Below are 24,216 nucleotides of genomic sequence, written 5' to 3'. Positions count from 1 at the left end.
TCCTTTTCTGAATCCTTACTGCCTGTCAGATAAGTCTCCCACGTTTTGTATGGCCTGTAGAAGACGGGCCTTAAGTAGCTTTTCCTATAACTTTCCAGGCGTATCCAGCATGCATAACGGCCTGGAAGATGACAGAGAGTTAGGCTCCCCCTTGCCTTTATCAATCAGTACCAGCCGTGCGTTTTTCCAGGGGATTGGGAACAACCCCTTCCGCAAACATGCATTGTATAAGTTTAAAAGCAGCTGTGGGTTTTTTGCCACCACTGTCTTAATGACTTCTGCCGGTATACCATCAGGTCCGGAAGCTTTCCCGTTTTTAAGCGATTCGGCTGCTAGCTCTAGCTTCTTCTGGGTAATTATTATTATTATTATTATTATTACTATTATTATTATTATGTAGCAGCCCTACAAAAATTATACACAACGTAGTAAAAAAAATACTATGTCTAACATGGTAGAAATTGTGAGAGTGTGATTTTTGCTATACAGCAGAGTAAGTTTGTTTTAATCATTTAAAAATGTCTTGGATTCTAAAGTAAAGTTTGATGTGTGATATAGTAAAATTTCTTATTCCACTGCATTGCTATTCAGTCTAGTAAAAATAACTATGCTCAAAAGTAATTTCGTACGATGTCTATAGGTATACACGCCGAACAGAGTTTCAAAATTTGAGGTTATACTAATGTAATTATCTTGGAAAACATAAACACATTTGCAATCGTTAAAAATTAGTACGTGCAGACAATTAATTTTGAATTCATTAACTGTTGGTTGATAACACCGTGGTCTTCAGGAAACCCTTTGATTTTTACTTTTTTTGTGTGTATCAAACTGTACACGTTCTCACATGTACTTTATCCATACTAGAGCAGACATAACATACCGTGATCTAGTGGTTACAGAGCCTGATTTGGAATTGAAAGGACGGACGTTAGAGTCCTGGTCACTGCAAATCTTTTTTAAAATAAAAGTATTTTTAAAATACATCAGCATCTGTATTCCTAAGGAAAAGAAGTATAGTGGCACGTACATTTGATGGACGTTCTTCCTTAGGTTACCACCATTCAGCGGACTGTTACTTGGTCGTCGATTCATATTGAAAGCACCACGTATTATTATCAGTAATGATACTCGAAAGAAAATTTGCATTTGCATCCATATTAGCCATATTCAAACGTTAACGAATGTGGAATGAATTTAGCGCACACCTTTCACATGCCTTAATCTTTGGTCAATATCGAGTACACACATCCAATGGAAATATCTAACTTGTATGCAATTTCATTCACACTAATTCTTCGATGTTTTTCCAGGACACCTCGTACACGAGGAATGTTTTCTTTGGTACGACATGTTGAGGGTCAGCTGCTATGAGAATCATCTTCCAAGGATTTACGTCCACTTTCAAACCTTGAGTATTCAAAGACTCAAACATCTTACTTCTGCTCAAGCAGTCATCCACGTACGCAATTTTTAACATTTCGAAGGTTTCTTTAGCCGTCTTACTAAGTTTATAACAAAATTTGATCGCACCACGCTGTTCCATTTTTGTAACATCGACAAGCGGTGTAAACATGCGTGCCAATATAAAGCAGCTGACAGTGTTTAGTAAAGTGATCGTCATTGAACCAATTGTAGACGATAGAAGACATCTCAAACTATGTAGATTAAGCGTTGTTCGATAGATGACACTGCTTGTACAGTCTGTGTGGCAATCTAGTGATGCCACAAAGAAAGAGAAAATATTACTCAGTATTTGGTCCCGAGAACACGCCAGAACTTATCAGTGAGGCTGATGACGTGCTCCCTGCCTTAGATACCTATATCAGTGGGGATATCCGAGCTTATCTGAAACGCCCTTACACAGTAACCAACATAAAACTCGGGCGCTTGCGAGAAAATAATTATTAATGGTTTAAAATCTAGTGGATCGTTAGAAAAGGATGGAGAGTAGTAGTATGATATGCACTGCCAGACATAAACGATACCATCTTTAATCGCATAGTTACTGTCTCTCAAAACGAAATCTTGTAAGATAATTTTAAATACTAAAAAGTTATGATAAGCCCAGCTAATCAGCTGAACTGACTACGAAGTTAAATATTTGTGCAATTGACATTATGTGAATTTAATAGGATCCGAAATGAATAACATACGATCTGCTGTTAAGAAGTGGCTATACAATAAAAGGACCCTTCGACAGACAACAGTTGATGCATTTGACTAGAACAATAAAAAAAGTTTGAGTGCGAAAAAAAATCTGCTGTTTTGGTGTGTATACGATATTACATACAGATGTAAAAAAACGATTCTACGTTTTAAAGATAATTGGAAAAACTTGTTTTATTAAGTTCCTAAGAGTAGATAAAAAATTCCAAAAAACCAAATGCAGATTTTTTTCATCACATTAACCTCCAAAAAAAAAAGACAGATGAGTTGAATTATAATTTAATGGAAATGTCTTAAGATCGGACTGATGCAATAATATATATATATATATATATATATATATATATATATATATATATACAAGTAGATACACATTAAGTGAGGCAATTTTATATTATTAACAAATATTATTTTTAAGTAATAAAAATCATTAAGGAACTTACTAACGATTTTCTATTTAAAGACAAATTTTTTTAAAAGTGCAACAGAAATTGTACCTAATTAGAATATTGAAAATGCCGTATTGTGCCTCGACTTTTTTAAGTACCCAATATAAAAAAATTTTTTTAAACTTTTTGCAGCGGTATTATTCTAATTATCTTGTTGCCACAATTTTACCAGCCACTATAATCTTTGACACTATAATCGTAAATGTAACCGTTCCTTAACATAATAACATCAATTTATTCTGTCTATAGATAGATGATATGTAAAATACTTGTGATTACGTACTTTTCGATCAACTTATCACAAAGTTCCTTAAGAATTTCTGTAGACTGCTGATGATAGTCCAATAAGGCTTCACTAAATGTTGCTAGTTGAGCTACTTGTTCAATCTAAAATGATTTTTTCATTATCAAAATTTTAATACAAAGAACAAAAAATGGTACTGCTACTTTAATGCAGACTAGTTTTCAATAGTATTATGCACGGTTTGACTTACATCGTTTTCTAATAAATTAAACATTCCCATTTGTGCAAGGTGAAGACTTTCAGCAAATTTCTCTTCTGCTTGGCGGACTTCATCATCTGAAATTTAGATTGAGCACGTTATTGTTTCTAAAAAAACATACATGATACTGTACAATGAATATGCTTTTAGTTAATTTTATGAAATAATAAAAGTCCTTGGATAAAAAAAGTTATGCAATAGAAGTAAAACTAACTATAAGACTTTTGTCTAGTATTTAAATCCTTTTTTTAAGGCTTTGTTGTGACAATTTTGGTATTTTTTATTTTTTATGAGAGAGACAATGTGTACTGTTAAAAAACAAGATTTTGTATGCTACCTGCAGTTAGGAGTAAAGAGATAAAGCACTATTTATGAATTCAAAGTAAAGAGTGTACTATCTAAGATCATTTAGTTAATTTTAAAGAATTAACAACTAGTTAAATTATGAAAAAATCTTATTACAAACTTTTTTTACATAGAAAACGTATTTCTTTCTTAGATTCCAAACATGGTGATAACTGACAAAAGTTAGTGATTAAGGAAAAAAAAAATTATTACAGAGCACATGTTAATTTTTTCATATTGTATAATAAAATAACATTAAAAATCTACTTGCATAACCAATACGCCTTATACTATATTTTACATAACAACAGCGATTGTACATAGCAGTACACGTTACATAGTATGGTCTAGTACATTCACTTTTAATTACATTTTAGAACGCCCTTCAGAAATATCAGTTCTTTAAAGTAACTTAATTATAGTTAGTTAAGTCATAGTTACTCTGAACAAATACAATATAATAGTTCTCAGTAAACAGCGGTTTTGTGTCAAAATATTCAGTCATTGGTTGATTTTTTGTTGATTTTATCTGGCATTAGAATAGCTGTAAATTTTTGTAATTAATTTTTGGTTAACTGTATGACTATATCCTTGAAAACTTGTAAGTATGTGGACGTCTTTCGAACAGCTTTGATGCTAACTTCATTAAGATTATTGGTATGCACGCTCAGTGTGCATTCATTATAATCCAAATTGTGTCGAGTAAAGGAACGATCTTGGCTCAGATATATAATTTGTATCTCAAAAATTTTATTGTTTTGTGTATGTGTTTTATTAAATGTCTTATTGTGTTTCAAAATTTTAGCATGGTAAAGCTGATATAAATGGTCAGCGAAACGTTGCAACAATAAGCCAGCTTAAGAAGACATGAATACACATTGTATTTATTTATTCGTTATATCTCGCCCCCAAAGGATCACTGATAACTTTTAATATATAAATTCATTGGAGGATGCTGATACATTTCAAATAAGTCGTTAATAATAATGATATACAAATAACTGGAGAAAAAACTAAACACAAAGTTCTTATTCCAAGAATAACATGAAACACTCGCAACACCTCTTCACAACCTACTATTTTTTCTCAATAGATGTTCTAGTTCTCCCACGTCCATATGATTTTCTTTTTACTGGTTTTTCTCTATCTGTTTTATCAGATACATAATTTGGCTGGCCTGTAGCTTTTTGGTATATAAATATTCTACTGTCAATGATTTTATCTACTTGCAGTAAAAGATTCTTTTTTTTTTAAGTATTCAAGTAATGAACCTGTTTCATTTCAACTACATTGCATATTTTATTGGGGCCTAGCCTTTACTAACAAATGTGTTACGAAAATTCTCCTCGCAATTTTCCCATTCTAATTTGACTGTACCAATCTATTTCAACATATCTATGACCTTAAAACGTCTATTTTTCTCATTTGTAATAATCTTAAGTCGTTTACACTCTTTTTTGAATGAAGTTATCGATTGATCAGCGTTCGAATTTTTCCCATCAAATTTTTCAGCCGTAGAATTTACGACTGAAAAATTTGATGGGAAACAGGTTTTTCTAAGTTTTGTTATTCGGGTTAGTTTTTTTTTTCTAATAGTTTCTGTAGTAGTTGATTTGATAAGTGCTCCGAGTCAGTCGTAGTAGTAATGACGCTTGTCTCAATTATCTCTTCTAGGTATTTGTCAGCAAACTGTACATTAGTATTTTTATCGAAATGATTGCTTCTTAATTCTTTTATTAAAGAAACCAAAACATCTCTTACCCTCAGCTATTACTCATCCAACAAAGAAAGGTCGAAAAGCATCGGAATATTTTTTAAACCCACGACACCTCAAGTTTCTTCAACATGGAGGCTTGTCTATTGACCACTGATCAACTCAAGCTCAATAATTTCTTATTATTTAAACGTTTTACTAAAAATGGCCTACGTTAACAACTTTTTTAGTCAAGGTAAGTAATATAATAAAAAAAATTTTTCATGATGTGTTATGTGTAATCAAATAATTATTTTTTAACACGTGTACAGCAAAGGGTGCAATAAAAGATTGTAGGTATTTCTTGAGAAGGAAAAGGGATGGATCAACTTAAAATTTTATTTACCATGTGTGAATGATAATATAATAGTATATTTTGATTCTAGTCCAAGGGAAATGCGATGGACACACGTGGAACAGTCAGTTTGCCCACGAGAACCAGCAAGTGTGTGAAAACACGCGTCCTTCAGTTGCATAACTTGTCGCACGTGTAGTGTATACAAATTTTTGACGCAATGGCGTGGAAAAAGATTGCTACTCACTTAAGAAAGTGCTTGTGTACGTCGAGTTTTTTGCAAAGCCACAACAGTCGTCTCTTAATCGAATCCCCACACACGGTGGGTCAAACAAGTTATCTTATATTTTAAAGTAGAACAAAAAAAATATTGTCTCCATTATTCATTAGGGCTCTTTTAGGTGTATCAAAACCATGAGGCATGTTCATAGAGCAAAGCTCTTAGGGTATCTGTTATTTAACAATAGTGTATAACTTAAAAGTACACATTAAATTTCATCATGTCATGAAAATACATGTAACTAATTCGAATTTTAGATACTTGGATGATTATAAAAATAGAGAAAAAGATAAATGCACCAAGAACAAAGTACTTACTAGTTAAATATAAATTAACATCGAAAACAACTAAAATACTACATTTTAAATATTAATGGAAAATAAACAAGGTAATTACAAAAATCATCTACTTTTATCATATTAACATATTTACTTAATTTATGTGCTCATGGGTGGTGTTTAAACACAAGTAAAGGTATTGCTAAGGTTTTAAACATTATTTTAAAAATAAATTACAATTGCTGTAATATTTAAATAAGGTTAATATTTTGTTACAGAAAAGAATATGTCAATACTCCGAATAATCATTAAATGTACGTGACATACTAGGTTCTTTTCATAAACATGTATACTTTTTCAAAATTTTTTCCTAACATATTTTAAAAAATAAACTAATTTAATTTAACTATTAAATGTAGGCTCTTATAGTGGTCAGAAATATTGTATTTAAGCTACCATTTAAGAAAATCAAAACTTTAAAAAAGTAGTTCATCAATATCTTGAAGTTAAAAGTAAGCTTATTAAAAAAGAATAAGCGAATAAACAAAATCCTTAAAAGTACCTTTAAAACAGTTAAATTTAATGAGATTAAACTAATGATCACCATAAAAGCCTATGCTTATTATAAAATAAAATGATTTCTTTCTCGAAAACCCGTCTGGTGATAGTATAAATAAAATCCATGTGCACATAAAATGTTCTTGAAAATAAGATAATTTTGTTCAGTGTTGCTGCCTTACATTTTTTATTTTTTGTCAGAACCTTCTTACGGAACATACCATCATGTTTTAAAATTTTTAAAAACGTTTGGGCATTGATTGACTGCATTGAAATTTCTGTCAGAGATCAAAAAATGTATTCTATAAAATTGTTACTCACTTTAATTATAAGGGCTGTAAGAACTTTTGCATAGTCTTGTTTAATTACTCTAATTTTAAATACATATTTTTAATTACTTTAGCTATAAAAGACAACACTATTTAAGGGCATTCCGTATATTATCTAAAATTTTTACCTTATTGACTTCCCTATAATAAGAAACTATTGTTAATAACTAATTATTTAACTATTTAAACCAAAAACGATGAAAAGCGCCCCTAAGCTAGTGCTTTGCAGAAACAATCAAGCCTAAATTAAATACAATTTGTTGCGAACTTAGAGAAAAAAGTTACATTTCGTGATTATAAAAGAGTGGGTCAGTGTGCACAATCTGAAATGTAACTTTTTTCTCTCAATTCGCAACGGGTTCCATGGAATTTGGGCTTGATTGAATCCTGAAAGTACCAGCTTGGGAGCTGTTCTCATCATTTTGGGTTTAAATAGTTGTATAATTAGTTATTAACAACAATTTCTTATTATAGAAAAGTCGGTAAAGTAGAAATTTTAGATGATATACTGAATGCTCTTAATAATACCATACATTTCTTATGTTGACAGTGATAACAAATCCCTCCGTTAGTTAAATGTTCATTTTTAAGCATGCTCAACATTTATTTTTTTGTGTAATAATATTTTGTATTTACTTTTTCAAAACCAAGTATTTTTATGCAATATTCACCTAACTAAATAGTGAACTTGATAAGAGCCTACTTTCATTGCTTAATATGTTGCTCACGAGGGTGCGTATAGACAGAATTTCATTTTGAATAGTAACAGACTATATACTGAATTGCTCATGGCAAGAGATGCTTGCAGACACACCAGATTTTCGAGGACTCAATACACTATTTATCAAACATTATTAAATTTTTCAACCACTTTGAGTAGTCAGAAATACTGATAACGATAACTAGCATGAACGTAAGCTTTCCAGTATAATTGATGATTGCGTAAAACCTTAAATACGCTGACGTTGTTTGATCACAGTCAACGCGTCATCTTATAATCAATCCTCACAGTATATATATGATTTGCAAAATTATATCAGAGGTATGTAAATTCATCCTCATTATTTGAAAGAACATAATTGAACAATCTTTAAACGGATCCACGTCAGACTGGTGATTTTTTATCTTAAGACACGTTAATAACTTTGAGTAATTTCGCACAAAATTTTATGGGAAATATTTAAGTAAAGACGTACAAGACCTTATAAAATCTGAGGTTGCATTCGAGTACTATACGGCAAAGCATAATTTATCGTGGAGTAAATACTTTCTTCGACTTTATAATAAGGTACAACAATTACCCCATCCACCCACAGAGTATGAAATCGTCAGAGATTTTTCTCAACACTTTGATAACTCTGCAAAGCAGACGATATTCATCCGCCATACACATACCGTTACCGATTTGATCGAGCTGCTGGATTCACTTGAAATGTTAGAGGGATTCAAAATCTCTCTAGAAAATGAGGCACTACAACATTCTAATCTTTTTTCTCATGACCCTTCATTTTTGACTTGATGGTATGCCTCTTGGTAGAATCGTTTCATGTTCCGCAACGATAATAAGTACCGTAATGGGAACAACAATTGTAACCATAATTATGCTAATTCTCTAGATAATTACAATGAAACAAACAATTAACATTGACAAAATATGTACGTCAATTCCCAAGTAAATTCTACACATCCCGTAGTCGAAAATTAGTGTAAGCGTAACTGTATACAAGAGATTAACACTCAATGTATCTATTCTGAAACAGGATCTTCGAAAAACTAGGAGGCGTTGTAACCTAAGACTATCTTTGTGGATGACTTGGTTTGTGTGTCAAGCAATTTCGATGAGCATTTATCCCACTTACATCAATTATTTCACCTATTGACTAAGGCGGGCAAAACTATTTAATTCACAAAAAATAATGTTTGTAAAGAAGAAATAAAAAATTTGGGTCATATCGTTAACCGAGAGGATTTTCAAATAGATCCCAAGAACGTATCTTGTATTAAAAATTTAACACCCCCAACTAATAATAAACAACAACAAGCTCCTTGGAGGTCTTGTTAATTTCTTCATTAAGTTGCCCGAAAGTTTCGTTCTTCTTCTTAAAAATGGTATTTAGTGGCATTAGTTAATTTGAATCCAGAACAGGACCTAGGTTTAAACCACTAAGAAAATCTTGTCGATACAGATTCTATTGTAGCTCATCCGCACAGGATATTCCATTCGTGATTTACGCTGATACTTCGAAAACTGGGGCGCAATCCCTTATCAAAATGATAAATTTGAACGTGAAAGGGTTGCTTATATCGCTAGTTGCACCTTAAAGAGATCGGAACACAATTATTTCACAACGGAACAAGAATTATTCGCAATAACCTTCGCCTTTAGGAAATTTCGATTATCCATTTTGGGTACAAAAGTTACCATTTCTTCCCAAGACTTACCGGACTTTCAGACACCTAAGCGGCATGCTATGTTTCCTTAGATTAAACATTCGGTTGGCACCATCATTCATTAATTAAAAAATACTAGAAATTTACAAAATCAAGAGGAAAGGATCAAAAAGATCAAGGATATCTTTGATGACAAATACAGATCACAACATTATGATTTAATCTGTGGTATTCTTTATAAAAAAATAGGAGTTAATTAGAAAATGATCGTAACAAGAAGTTTTTTAATTCCTTTAACATGTAAGATTCTTTAAAACTATGGCCCTGTCGGTACCCATACGTATTATTACTTAGTTAATGAGACATTTATTTGTGTTAAAATGAGGCATTCAATCGTAACGGAAGTTGAAGCCTGCGAAATTTATTAAAAGATTAAGCTGTATGCGCCCTCAAACTGTTTTAAGACCCGATTCGTTTTTTCAAAGAGACCTCACGAATTCCATGAGCGGTTGATTTTCATGTTTCTCGAGTGGGTTTAAATACGTGTTGGCAACGGATGACATGTTCCGTGAATTTGTTGCCTTATATCCACTGAAAAAGGCTACAAACCCGATCAAATTAAATCAAATTCTATCACATTATATTTAAGACTACGAAAAACCAAAAATAATTTTGAGTGACCATGGTACTTAATTTACTTCGGAAAAATGGTCTGATACATTTGCAGAACATGATATTCAGACGGTTTTTTTATCTGTACGCTCCCCAAAAAGTACTACAACAGAACGTGTTATGAAGGATCTTGGCGTTTTCTTGAAAGCTATTGTTAACAATAAACATTCCTCCTTGGTAACGTACGTTACTTTTGTCTAGGATATAATAAATTAAACACATAGTACTACCATATGTACTCAAATTGGAATCCATTTAAAGGAAGCACCAAGTCGATTTTAGGAGTGTTGGTTTACCATTGAATTTCAATATGGAATCGAGTTATGAGCCAAACTTAACCATAATTGTGAATAATATCTGTAAAAGAGAGACCACGCAAACAAAATGGTGTAATGCAGTTCATAGTATACAAGCAAATAGTATTAGTGATAAAGTGCTCGTAAAAATTGTAATTTCTTGACGGAGATGTTTGAAATTACAGCAAAGTTTTTGGCTATTTATCGAGGGCCACACTAAATTACTCGTATTATAAATAACAGCACATGTACCCTGTAAAACTATAAAACATTCGTTTTACATAATCATTTATTCAGGTGGTACGTTTTACTGTTCTCAACTGTGTCCTTCTTCAGAGATAGATGTGGGGTAACTGTCACCAGCAACAGCAGTTGAATTAAAAGCTGGTGCCCCTGACAGTACGATTGTGTTAGATTCAACAAAAGATGCAAAAGCTTTCGAAGCAATAGGAAGATAACGTTCATTCTGATGCTCAGACTGACCGTCCAAGAGATGATGAAAATAATGATTAAATTAACCTCCACTTCAACGAACCTTGACAGAAGCTACACCACGCTATCGCGGATGCTTCTAAAGACTTACACCCAATACAACAGCTTATCAATTATTTTTCTTTTTTTCTTTTAATAAAGGTTTGGTACATGTCATTAAGATGCCCTTACGTACCTTTGAATACGTTCAGCGTGGACATTAGCAAGCCCGTAAGCAAGTTAAACCTGTTGGAAAGAGAACAACGATTTCTCGTTGTTCAAAAGAAGGCAGGCTTACCACTTACAATTATTGTGCCAATTATATCAAGGGTTACAGGTTCACTGAGTACCACGCCCAAAACAAAAGAACGCCTTTACCCAAACGGATAAGTCATGATTACGGAGCCAACATGAACATCCGAGACAAAAGGAGGTACGTGTCAAAAAATCAACGCAAATAAGGCCTAGCGCATTAAGAGTCTGAGTGATCGCATGAAGAGCTTTGATTGGATTCAATATAATTAGAACACTGGAAAAACTATGAAATACCTTAATCCAATATTTTGTTGATTCTTTTTTTTATAAATAAATTAACTAAAACCGACTTTTTTAACAAATTTTTTTGTCACACGTCCAATTTCATATATATATGGAGCTCTGCCCCCTGCGCGCTGTGTGCACCAACCCCCTAAGCATTATATTAACTAAATTTACGAAATGATGGACTTATTGTATAATTGAGTTCAACTGACAAGTTATCTCTTTATCTCTGTAAAATTCTTTTACTTAGTTTGCTCTACTTTATTTGATGATGTTGCCAATCTTTTAATCAATTTAAATAATACATACAACATATCGTTTCGTATAACTACATTTTATTATGTGGTCAATACAACAGAGACTTGAAGTTAAAGTATTCGGAGATGAAAATTTTATTACAAAGACTTTTTTGTGATACCAAAATGTATATGTGTGTATGAGAATATTAATTAAAATAGTTTTTAATCAATATTAAAAACAAATTACAATTACAATAATTTTTTTGAAACGAAATTACAAAAATTAATTCAAAATAAAATTCACCATATTCACATATTAAAAGTCACACGGTCTACAAAATTGACTAAGTTTTAAGATGTTCATACAAAGATAGAAACAGTTTCATAGCAACAATGTTGTGTTTGTCTCAGAAAATAAAATTATAAAATTTTTATTATAATAAATTTTTGCGTATGAAAGTTACGACAGTTTTTGTAAAAGTAAAATTTTGAATCCGAAATTTAAGGATGTCTTATTCTTTAATATTATAAAATTAATTTTTAATTAAGCTTTAGGATTTTCAAGGTGAAGGTCAAAGTTAAAATATGTATAAAAAGTATTGTTGTGTGAGTATTTCTATTTTTTTCAAGTAAGAACGTAAAAATACAGTGTCGTGATGAATAAATAGTTTTTTATTGTTCATACGTGTTCAAAGTCTAATTTTTAAAATGAATTTAAATTTAATTTAAAACTAAATTTATTACAGAAAGACAAAAAAAAAAATAAGCTATAAGCTTCGACAAAATAATAATTAATTTATTAACGATCAAAAATCTCTTGCCATACAATATTTTCAATGTTTGATTGATTTTTTGAAACATATTGTATAAATATACTTTTAGGATTCTTACATCTTGATACGAATACGTACAGCTGTCCAAGAGAAAACAAAGGTCTTCCATAGAAAAATCATAATTGGTTGAAACTTTGACTTTGTAATTTATTGATTTTTATGGAAAAAGCTAAAACTAATAGAAACTGTTTTCTGTGTATAATTAACGGTAAAAATATTTTTACTGGTATTTAAAGTGATCCTGGATCTGAAATTCCTCTTACTATATTTTTGACAAGTTATTATTTCTGCCTTTGAATTATATTTTAATATTTTTCTTGTACGTAGTCAAGTGCCATTGCACAAACCATCGAATATACTCAAGTTTCTTTTAAACACAAAAAATAGCGTATATAGCGGAATGGGTGGGTAATAGATGAGGGATAGAGGGGGATGAAGGGGGGTTAGAGGCTGAACCTCCTAAAAACAAGTAAACAATTTAGGAAGATTGTCACATAAATTTAGAATGTTGTGTTTCTATTTAAAGTATTAAATACCCTTTTAATAAGATTTACAAAGGTAGTGACAGGGCTTTTTGTAAATAAGGAAAAGAAAATTAATCGGAAAATCCTTAAATAAAAGATGAAATAAGTAAATACGTTGATGGACGTTACTTAAGTCCCATGGAAGCAACATGGAGACTTTAAAAATTTTCTCTTTGTGGTAGAAGTCATTCAGTATTCCATTTGCCAGTTCATGTGGAAAATAAACGAAAAAATTTTTTTTAAGAAAATAAGGTAGAGAAATCTATTGACGATTGAAAAACTTCTTTGACACCATGGTTCATTTTAAACGAAATAGATGATTAAAACAAAATCTATAAAGTACGTTAATATTCCAGAATATTACGTATTCACCAATAAAATGAAAAAATAGAAAAGATAAAAAAATTTACAAAAAAATATTAGTGTACGTAGAGTTAATATTAATTCTTTAAAAGATCAATAAAGGTTTTTCTTAAAATAAATACCAAATAAAGTTAAAGATGAAACATCATTTTCCGATTTAAAAATTTTTGATACTATTCTTTTTCTTTGTGATACATTTAAAGAAACAGCTATGACTATGGGATCAGTAGAAAATGATTCACAAGCTGACAATATTTTCAAGCAAGCTAGTAATGTGATGTTGCCATTACAATTACGTAAATTTTTTGCATGGTTTATGATATCCGAAAACTTTCAAGTAAATGCAATTTGGCTAAAATATAAAAAAATTTTTCGTTGAAGATTGTAAGGGTAACGAAAACACAGCTCTTTTACTTTTAAATGAAATTTTTAATTGAATGAGAAATCTTGTGTCGATTGTGGTCGACCAGAACAATCTATACACAAATCAGAAAGTACTGTTAACGACGAAATTCAAAATGAAATTTACAAAACAAAATTTGATGAAATGTTTTCAAAGTTAAAAAATGATCAAAAACTTATTTTTGAAAAAGTTACCAGTTAAGAAAACAAAATTTTTCTGATTGACGGTCTGGTGGTTCTGGTAAAACTTTTTTGTATAAAACGTTAATATATTATTATATTTCAAAAAAAAAAAAAGTTATGTCTATGGCTTGGACAGGTATATCCTTGATTTTATTACCAGAAGGAACGACGAGCCACAGAATTTTTAGATTACCATTAGATTTAAATTCATACAAATACACCGTTTGAAAACAAATTAATAATTTTAGGAGGTGATTTTCGTCAAATTCTACCTGTAAATAAATATGGTACTAAAATTAACATAGTAGAAGAGACTATTAAATACTCAAAAATTTGAAAATTATTTTACATCTTACGTTCAAAAACAAATATTAAATCAAAAGACAACAAATTTTTCTCGTTTTAATTGGATATGGTTAATGAATAAAATTGATTGTTTAAAAATACCTGAACAATGAAAAACAAACAATGTGTGTACTAGAATTTCAAGTAATGTTAATAGTTTTTTTTTTTTTTTTTTTTATATTAGAGTGCTCTACGTCCGGCTCCTTTAATAAGGGCACTACTATGGGCACTTAGCACTTTGGAGAAGGAAGGGAAGAGGGATGGGAGGCCTCCCATTACTGGAAGGGGGGTAGGGGGAAATTAGGCAATTTTTGCTGCGAGGAGGTCGCCTAAACCCTCCTCGAGGAGCATTGCGTGGTGAAAAAGCACATGTGAAAAATATGTTAATAGTTCTTTAATAGATAATGAAATAGTAACGTCTCATAATAAATCTACTTAATTTTGAACAATAAAATTTTATATGAAAGGAGAAACAATGACTTATGACAGCACAGACCATGCTACTCATAAAGGAGTTGGTAAAACAGACGATAATATTTACATAAACTTTCCAATAGATTCTTTAAATAACATCTGAGAAAAACTTTTACCACACGAATTAAATTTAAAAATTAATGCTATAGTGATGTTAATACAAAACTAAAGTATTTTCGATTGCCTTTGTAATGGTACAATATTAAAAATAACAAAATTATTTGAGTATAATATAGGAGCAGAAATAATAACGGTAAAAAAAAAGGAAGTAAAGTTTGTATCTATGACTATCAACAAATCACAAGGACAGAGTTTTGATCCTTAGAATTGTATAATTAAAAATCTTCATTCTCTCACGGATACTTATACGTTGCTTTATCAAGATGTAAAAATCGAAAAAGAATTTTTATTCAAATTGAATCCGAGAATAAATCAGAAATTGAAAACATTGCTTGGAAAAAAATTTTTTAGTAATTCAAAAATATATAACTTTTAAGACTGTCACATTTAAACAAACATATGTTAATTCATAAAAAACATGAAAAAAAAGTATGTGAAAAATTTGAAAAGGGTTTTGAAAGAACAGATGGGTTAAAACGACACATGAAATGTCACAACCTTAAATTAACAGAATAAATTATTGTTTTAAACGCTTAACTGTGTTTGTCTATTTATTTATATCTGCTCCTAAATTCTGCCTTTTTGTAAATAAAGTCCTCAGTTAATCAAAAATTTTATAATTGGGTAAACTACACATGGACCAGAAAGAGTTTCTAAATGTAAAAGTTCGATCAAGTTAAACAAATAATGGTTCTTCAGAGACATATAGTGAGTAAAGGGGAGAGAATAGACAGAGGGGGACCTATGATCAGTGACTTGGAAGACCCTAAAAACGGAGTATGACTTGGGTACTAAATTACATATACTTTTTAACATTTCAGATGGTAAAATATTCTACAAATAAGTATTTTGGGGGGGGGGGGTGGAGGGAGAGCGAGGGGAAGCTGAGGGGCAACTAAGGAGGAGCGGGGGGGAAGCTTACTTAATTATAGTTTGATCAAAAATGACGTAAAAACAAGCTAATAACTATGTGAATCGAGGGGGAGCTAAGGGGGTGCTGACGTGCAGCGGGGAGGAGCGGGGGGGGGCTGAGACTTACTTTTGTCTATACAACTATATAATGTAGGGAGACATAATAGCATCCTAATTCTATATACAAACGGGTAATAATGTTGGTCACGACAGGGTTTAATTAGGGCATTGCACAAGATCACTGAAGCCCTTATTAAGAAAGAGCGCCGAAAGCTTTAGCGACTATAGAGAAGAGTGCACTTTCGACAAGCCTGTGATTATGGCTGAGAGCAATTCAGAAGCTTTTACTCAGTCAGTACTACAATGAATCTTAATCTCATGCCATGAGTCTCCAATTATATCCTCTTTAACAGTTAGACTCTTTCGATACTGTGGATATCCGACTAGATGAGATCCAAGATGATCTAACCGAGGCCTTCACTTACTTGGACGCTTAACCCTCGGTCAATGCGAGGTACAACTACATAGATGCAGTATTTTGTAAGCGTAGGGCAGCTGAATCAAGCGATAAATATTAAGTCATATAGACGGGGGAATTGCACGGTTGGGGAAAGGTGTCCAAAAGCCAAGAAAGTTTTAGATTTTCTTGGACAACTATGGTGAGAGGGTTGACGGTCAAAGAACTCGCACTTAATCTTTTGCCGCGTAACGCAATTTTCAATCCACGAGATAAAGTCAGTGCGACTTTTTCTTTTTTTTCTTGCACAAGGTTGGGTCGTCAGTAATACAAACTTGTCGCATCTTGATATTAACATTTTGGCTCACGGACTGCTTAAAAAGATAGTTCCTTGTCACCAAGACAGTAAAACCTCTGTGGTGGTCTCAATGACATACATTTACTGAACTACATGGTGCTTCGCTTTGTTCAATAATTTTTTGAATTATACGGTTGTTCTTCGTAACTCTGGATTTCCATAAATTTCGTTATATTATGCCACGCATATCTTTCTTGATTTAACACATGAGAAAATATTATTTACGTCATACTTGATAATTTTTGTTTGAAGTTTCGGTCAAACGGGCAATTAGTCACTATCCAAAGCGATAGTTTGTAAAGCACGAGGTCTTTCTCTTTCATTTTCCTTTGCTTATATCATGCGAGAATTTGTGGCATGCATAAAATTGTAATAAAGCCATTATATTATATCTTGTATAGCTGCTTTATGTCATGGGATGAGTAGAAGTCAATGCAAGACTTCAAGATCTCAAAAGATCTAACTTTGTGTGAATTGCTAAATACAAGTTACATTATTTCTTTACCAATCATACCAATTATTCCATTTTATTTTGATTTTATTAGTAAGATCGTGAGAATCGAATATTAAGTAGCTCAATTGTATACTCCTTTTAACCGTTGTCTTTGATCATCTTCAAAGTTCGTTGTTTGTGCGATAAGAACATTTCAATTTGTTCTTACTTGATAATATTATATAAGATAAGAGACAATTATTTTTGCCCATTTTCTAAGTAGCATAATTTTTTATTACATGTTTGAAGCTTATTGTATTATCAATTAGAATTATTATATCAAACTATTGGTCAAAATAAAAAGGAAAGTTAATATTTCTTTAAGTATTGAAAGTGTTAAAAAAAGGATTATTCTCCCTTACTTTCTTTCACGTTCTGTTATCACTGTATTAGTTTCTAAGCACTTACAAACAACACGAATTCTTGACGTTAATCTTTGCTTTCTTTTTTCAGCGTCACATACCTCACCCTGAATCCCTACATTATCTTGTAAATTAATGTTTGTGTTCATATTTTTCAATTCTTTCTGTAGTGATTCTTGAACTAATACGATTTTCCTGCTATTGCTATTTGTTTTCTTATTATACAATAAAGTAATGAAAATTTGCTCACCTACAATACAATGCTTTTTAATTTTGTTCTTTAGTGTCAACATTATGGTGAAGAAAAAGCAATATTTTGCAAATGAACATGCAAAACTGACGAAATATGCGAAGAAAAGGCTAAAGAAAAGTTTGGAAAAAAGGCATGTATTACTGTAATCAATTAGCATATGCTACAAAAAGTTTGTATGACTTAGCTAGTAATTGTACAGCAACCAACCTATGTACGACTGACATTAACAAGTTTCATTCATCATTTAACATTGTCAAATCAGCTTTAAAATTTGAAATATTTCAGTAAAAAGAAATTTTTTTTTCCATAAAAAATTTTGTTAATAGAAGTAACTGTTTCATCGTAGATGTTTTCTTTTCTCCGTTAAATTCTTGTATACGTAGTATGACTTATTAGGCTTTAGGCATTGCCAAATTTAACAATGTTTTGAAGTTTTATTAATTGAGTTCTATAGTTTGCCAGTTCCAATAATACTGACGATAACACAATTTGATGAACAAGAAGTATTGTATCTATTAAAAATGTAGATACAATAGGAAGTTTGCACGCTATTGAATATATATACGAATTAAAAATTAAGTATATATGTATATATTTACATGTTAATTGAAAAAGTGATTTAAAAAGCTCCTTTACATTTCTCAAAATTTAATGTTCTTTTATTAGAAAAGTCAGAATTATGAAAATAATTCGAAGGACATAGCCAAATTTTCTTTACAACTAAAAAAAGACAATACATACAACAAAAATACTTAACAAATGAAATTCATCATAATGAGGCAGTACATTTAAACTTTATTTGGGACATCAAACATTATTGAAATTATCAACAAATATAAATAAATAACAAATTTTTACCCTTAGTAAGAATACTTTCCCAAACTTGAAGCTTCGTGGTATGTGCACGCATGACAGTATCCATCGAGGGAAAAGGAAATAGTATTTTCGCATAGGTATATCAGTTTTCTCGTAAGTTATCGGTGCAAGAGATCAAATACAATTGTATCCATAAATACATAGAGAGACTGGTTTATAACTTTATACTTTGACAAGGACAAAGAAGTAAAAAAATATTCAAGATATGATCAGCGTTTCATGACACTAAATAAGTTAAGTAATAAATTAATAGTACAAATAATACGCGCTCAAAGTGCCAGCATCCTGAGAGCAGACACAGTGACACTGCAATTGGTCAACCGACGAATCAGATCATTTTGGCGATCCGTATGCTAATTTTCAGAGAGCTAGCGCAACAGTACTGCATAATACATATGCATAGTCAGTGGACAATGAGTAGCCTGTGTACCACCAACAGTACGGGAACTTTCTTTCTTACAAAATTTAAGCCATTTACGGGCATATCCATTCACTTGACCGTTGGTGGTTAATGTGTTAATGAAAGTGATAGTGTACGAAGATCGTTATCATTTTTATCAGAGCTATATCCCATCATTCCTAAATTTTCAAAGAATATGGCTAAGAAAACTAATACAGAATAGTATGACGTAGTACACTTACAACAACTATGCTGTGGCCAGATCTTGCAATGACCCATAATTATTATTTGTTTATTTTGAGAAGTATCTTTGGGCAGATATTTATTTCACTATATTAGAATATTATGAAAATATTATTGGCCGTAGATTAAAGCTGTAGTAAAAATGTAAAAAATAGTAAAAGTTTGCTGCAATGTTAAAAGAAAATTCAAACATCAAAATCAACAAGAAATTGATACTGTATGTAACAAGATACATGATCAAATAAATTTATCGTGTAACATACACTTAAATAACGAATAATAATAATTATAAGACGATATACTTTGTACTACGTGGAATTCTTTTGTCATCATGACATAGCTGCTAGCAGTTTTTTTGCTGTGCTACTACTACGTGCTGTCTCTACTGTTTTAGCCATTACTAGAGCGTTTGCTCCCAGTTTGTTGTATTATTGTACCATTTATCAAATTTGCCAAGCATTAATATAGATGTAATATAATATGACATTAAAAAAAAGGGTAATCGAATAATAAAGCTGAATATCCGTGGTAAAATCTCCGTGTATCATTAGCGAGGCTACAATGGCTTTCGGTGTGCTAGTACAAAGAGGCAAATTGCACGATTACTCAATTCGTTTCAGTGATCTGCATGCCAGCCACGTAAGTGCAAACATTTCTGGAGGGCTGGCGCAGCAGCATGGTGGTGGTTTGTATAACTAATCAGTTTATTTTGGCTATCCATGCATTGCTTCTGAATCTGTAAGTGTCTTTGGAAAGTTAGTGCAAAGGCGATTTGCGTGAACAATAAAGTTGATTTACCACTGTAGCCAAAAAATTAAGGACTATAACATTAGCTATGATACTGCCGTCTATACTTAGTCAAGAAAAAGAGCCACGCATGATACAAAGTACATTTTACAGATCAAGCCACATCTTCACCGTGATCCAGAATTACTTTTATAATATGTAAACAGTTCGTTCCGACAATTCACGCGCCACACACGTGATTGCGAGTAGTTTTGGAAAGCTAACGCAACAGCGTGGAGGAAAATGATATGACCAATTAGATTAGTTTGTCAATTCGTGTATTGCTCACGAATTAATTTGCCACTGCAGTAAGAAAATAATAGACCATATTAGCAGCCACAACTATGTCTTATATTCTTGGTTAAGAGGCACTGCCACGCATAGTACGTTCTACTAATTAAGCCATACACTTGCCTTAATTACTATTTTAAAACGTAAATGTGTACCATGCAAAGCTATGTGTATGCAATTAATCATTTCAGGGTATGTTCTTAATCAAAGTAAATGCTACTAAACCGTAGGTTTTTCAGTAGAAAACTACTATACAGACTGTCTCGACCATCTTACCGGTTGCTAGAATGTTCTCTTCCTGTTCGTGATCACAAGCGTTTTGAAAAGCCAGTGCAGTGGTGTGGTGGCAGATCGTACGACTAATAAGTTTATTTTAGCAAGTCGTGCATTTCTCACAAACCGTAAGCACCTTTGAAAAGTTAGCAGAAAGGCGATCTATGCTAAAAATAAAGTTGATTTGTCCCTGCCCTGGAAAAACTATGGACCATAGTAGTAGCTATTACTCTGTCATCTATGTCTAGTCAAGAGCCATCACCACTCATGACATATTGTACGTTTTACTGGTCGAACCATATCCTCACCATGGACTAGAATTACTCTTACAAAACATAAACATCCACCACACATAGCGATGTGTATTTGACAAATCACAGTAAAGTGAGTATGATCTTACACGTGATACCTGCTACCTTGTCATAGTTTTTTAGTATTCTACTACTTTACCCAATGCTAGAACATTTTGGACGTTGTAATATTTTACAGATAGTAATGCTAGTAAGGTGTGTATATAGATAAGGCAGAGTCATCAATCACTTACCACTGCGTGTAGTAAGTTAAAGTGTTAATTCGAATAGTTTTCGTTCATTACATTCAGTTAAAATGAATAGAATACATACTTAACCTTCATTAAAATAGGTATTATTTATGACCACAAGAAGTATGTTAGTAGCTTGTCATGTATTTTAGCGTATAGTCTAAAGTAAGCTTTAAAATGAATGAGATGTCTCAATGTACAACCAAAGCATAAAAAATGAAAAAATGAAAACACACAGTTTGTTACACTTCTCAGCTTCAAAGTAAAATGTGTAATCTAACATTCGGATTTTTTGTATAACGTGAGTAACATTTTAAGCACTTATTTATTTGTGTTGGATATATGTATGGTGCACTATGAAATTTTTGTTCGTTAACCATATGTATCATAAATATATAATAATAGTGATGAAATTTGTATTCAATCGAATTAAGGTGTACATCAATTTAACATTAAGAATCATGGCTGCTACCATTTCACATTTCTTTACACATTCACTGGTGATAAATGGTAGGTCGGTTATGAAGGTATGGGGCTATCCCACTTATACATGTATGAGCTCTCCTGGCCTTGTTTCAATCCCCCTCTTCAGCATATGTGCTTGTTAATGGAGGGGTAGGAGCACAACTCTCTTCCCACAAGTCCACCCCTTTTATACTTGTGCTCGTTTCCGTGTGGCTATGACAACAGGCTGTGGCCGTAGTACCCATGGCTGCCATATATAACCGTGTGCTTGCCACACTTTTGTACATGAAGCGCCCATGGCTGCCATAAACACCGGTATTCTCATCCCACTGTTGTGCCCACAGTATCGTGATGAGTGCCCTTGTGCTCTTGCCACGTTTTTGCTAACCTTAAATGCCGTCATGCTCCTTTTTAAAACGTGCACTGCTAGTAACCCATTAATACTATCAAGCACAGTGGTAGTTTCCGAGAGCTGGTACAATTATGGACTAGTCTGTGTGTTTACAAACACATCCACTCTTTGCTGCCTAAGTTTATAGAGCTCCAGCTTTTCTACTCCTGATCACCACTCTTAATTCCCCAACTGCATTTCAACACTTCTTAATAAAGAGCAATGGTAAGAAAGCTAGGAGTCTGAGTCAGTGCTTGAAGTCATAGACGGACACGTCTATCCTTAGCAGTGTCTAGCAACTGACTAAGCTCTTCATGTTCTACTTGCTCCCTTTCTGTTATCCTTTATTTTATACCCCACTATGCCTCACAGCCATAGTTTGCACACGGATCCGGGACTACCTCCACCCATGCTGGTATTGGGCTACCCAAGCCCCTGGAAGTGCAAGACCACCGTAGTTAAAGGAAGACTCATTTAGATCTGAACCGGGCCCTTATACGTACATATAATGATGGAACCTATTTAAGTAAGCGCGCGTTTTATACTGTATTTTTCAAATTAATTTTTTTCAGCTTTAAAATTATTAATTATAAGTCCATTGTAATGAATACAAAAATAAACTTTAAAATAAAAATTGTATCGCCCTTTATTACATTTAAACCTCGGTTTCGAGAGTAATAGCCTAGAACGCTACAGATTGTTGGAACGCTATCAGAGAGTTAGTATGTACTTTTATCTATATGTCTAGCAGTCGTTTGTTAATGTCTTAAAGATCACAAAAAGATGACCTTAGCATCATCTGTTAGTGTCTTGAATGTGACTGAAAGATAACTTGACAATATCTTCAAGACAACTTAAAAACTTGACTTAATTGCTGTGTATACTTATAAAATAGTTTAAAATCATTCTTCACATCATTCATAATCTTTATTTAGTAGCAGGCTTGATAAAAGCCCCAACCAAACGTTCTTATCTGTGAGGTACAACCTTTGAATCCTACCTCTCCAAAACAAGCGTAGCCAAACAGAACTTCTTTATTTCACCGATTTACTGCTGGATGGCGTACAAAAAAAATGACATACAAAATATTGACACTTATTTCATGGGCTCAAGCAAGTATGGAAAAAACTTGGTGTACAGTTTAGGTTTATGATGTGCACAGTTGGCTTTAAACGCCGTATTGTAATGAGGACAAACAATGGTCAGTTTTATTTTATAAGTTGAAGGATAGCTCAAATCTGTAATATTATTAACCTTGAATTTGAATCTCTCTTACCACTGTTTTCTCAGTTAGCTGAATACATGCACTATCTTTGTATTGTGCAAGTATTCTTGCAAGAAGAATTGTTCTTATAGTGTTGTACAGAAAATTTTCTGACTCTCATGGTATACTGCGAAAACAGCGCTTCAACCAGGTATTCCCTTCTGTACTTGTCTGAGAGTCTTTGTCATGGAAAACTCTCTTGAAAAAGAAATAGTATAGGTCCGCTATCAGAATAAAGTTGGAGTATAGCTGATTCCTTCAGAACTAAATTTCTGACAGGCTTTTTGAAGCCTTGCTTATCAACTACGTAACCCGTTAATCAGAATTTTAAATAAATATTTTCTCTATGAAATTTTTTAAAGTTGCAGTTCTCATTCATAATGGATTACTTCTGATTTTTTTTTTATTTGGCCCACTTAACATACCTGTCAAGGAACTTGTCACACTTTTTGTATTTTCTATCGTACTACTTCTTCTGTGCGATCTAATCTTGTCCCATAATAAATGACAAATGATTATAATTACCTATAACCGTAACGTTGAGAAAACAATAATTTTTTGTTGATTTTTTTTATTATTATCCTTGATAGAAATTTTTAACATTTTATACTTGGTTAATTTTCTTATGCTCAGCTTATGTTGGATACTGATCAATGTTTTTTGAAAAATTAATTTTTAAATAATTCACACATTTTAATCTTTTTGTCGTTGATTTTTTTCTGCTCATTTTTCCCGCTCTTCAAGTCGTCATTTATTAACTTCTTCACTTTGCTAACCTTTTTCCATGACAGTCGAAAGTGATGTTAGGAGAACCATGCGCATGGCTTTTATATAGCTTTATCCTCAGTTTACATGAGTTTCTTAGCATCTCCACTCATTGGACTGTATTAAACAAAGCAGTTGTGTAGAATTAAGCAGTAGGCTGTTGTGTTGGTGGTAAAATTAGCGTAATATTCAAGTTTAAAAGGTACATCTACTAAAGCATTTTTCATTGACTTATTTTGTGTAGAAAGCCACTATAAAGTAACGTGGTTTTTCT

At 32.2% G+C, this 24,216-nt stretch overlaps 1 protein-coding gene across 1 annotated transcript in view; it reads right to left on the bottom strand.

Annotated features, from left to right (window-relative positions):
- The window catches only part of EndoA (SH3 domain containing GRB2 like, endophilin-A), a 730,848-nt gene that overhangs the window by 304,600 nt on the left and 402,032 nt on the right, over positions 1–24,216 (bottom strand). Inside the window, exons 7-8 of the mRNA XM_089594978.1 lie at positions 3,113–3,198; positions 2,902–3,005 (exon numbers count right to left, since the gene is read on the bottom strand). Coding sequence (XP_089451104.1) covers positions 2,902–3,005; positions 3,113–3,198 — 190 coding nt within the window. The remainder of the gene's footprint in view (positions 1–2,901; positions 3,006–3,112; positions 3,199–24,216) is intronic.

This window comes from Copidosoma floridanum, unplaced genomic scaffold, assembly GCF_036245765.1.
Source record: "Copidosoma floridanum isolate Cflo_tuat_1 unplaced genomic scaffold, Cflo_Japanese_pri ptg000022l, whole genome shotgun sequence".
Classification (NCBI taxonomy): Eukaryota; Metazoa; Arthropoda; class Insecta; order Hymenoptera; family Encyrtidae; genus Copidosoma; species Copidosoma floridanum.
This window is presented reverse-complemented; position numbering and strand designations above follow the sequence as displayed.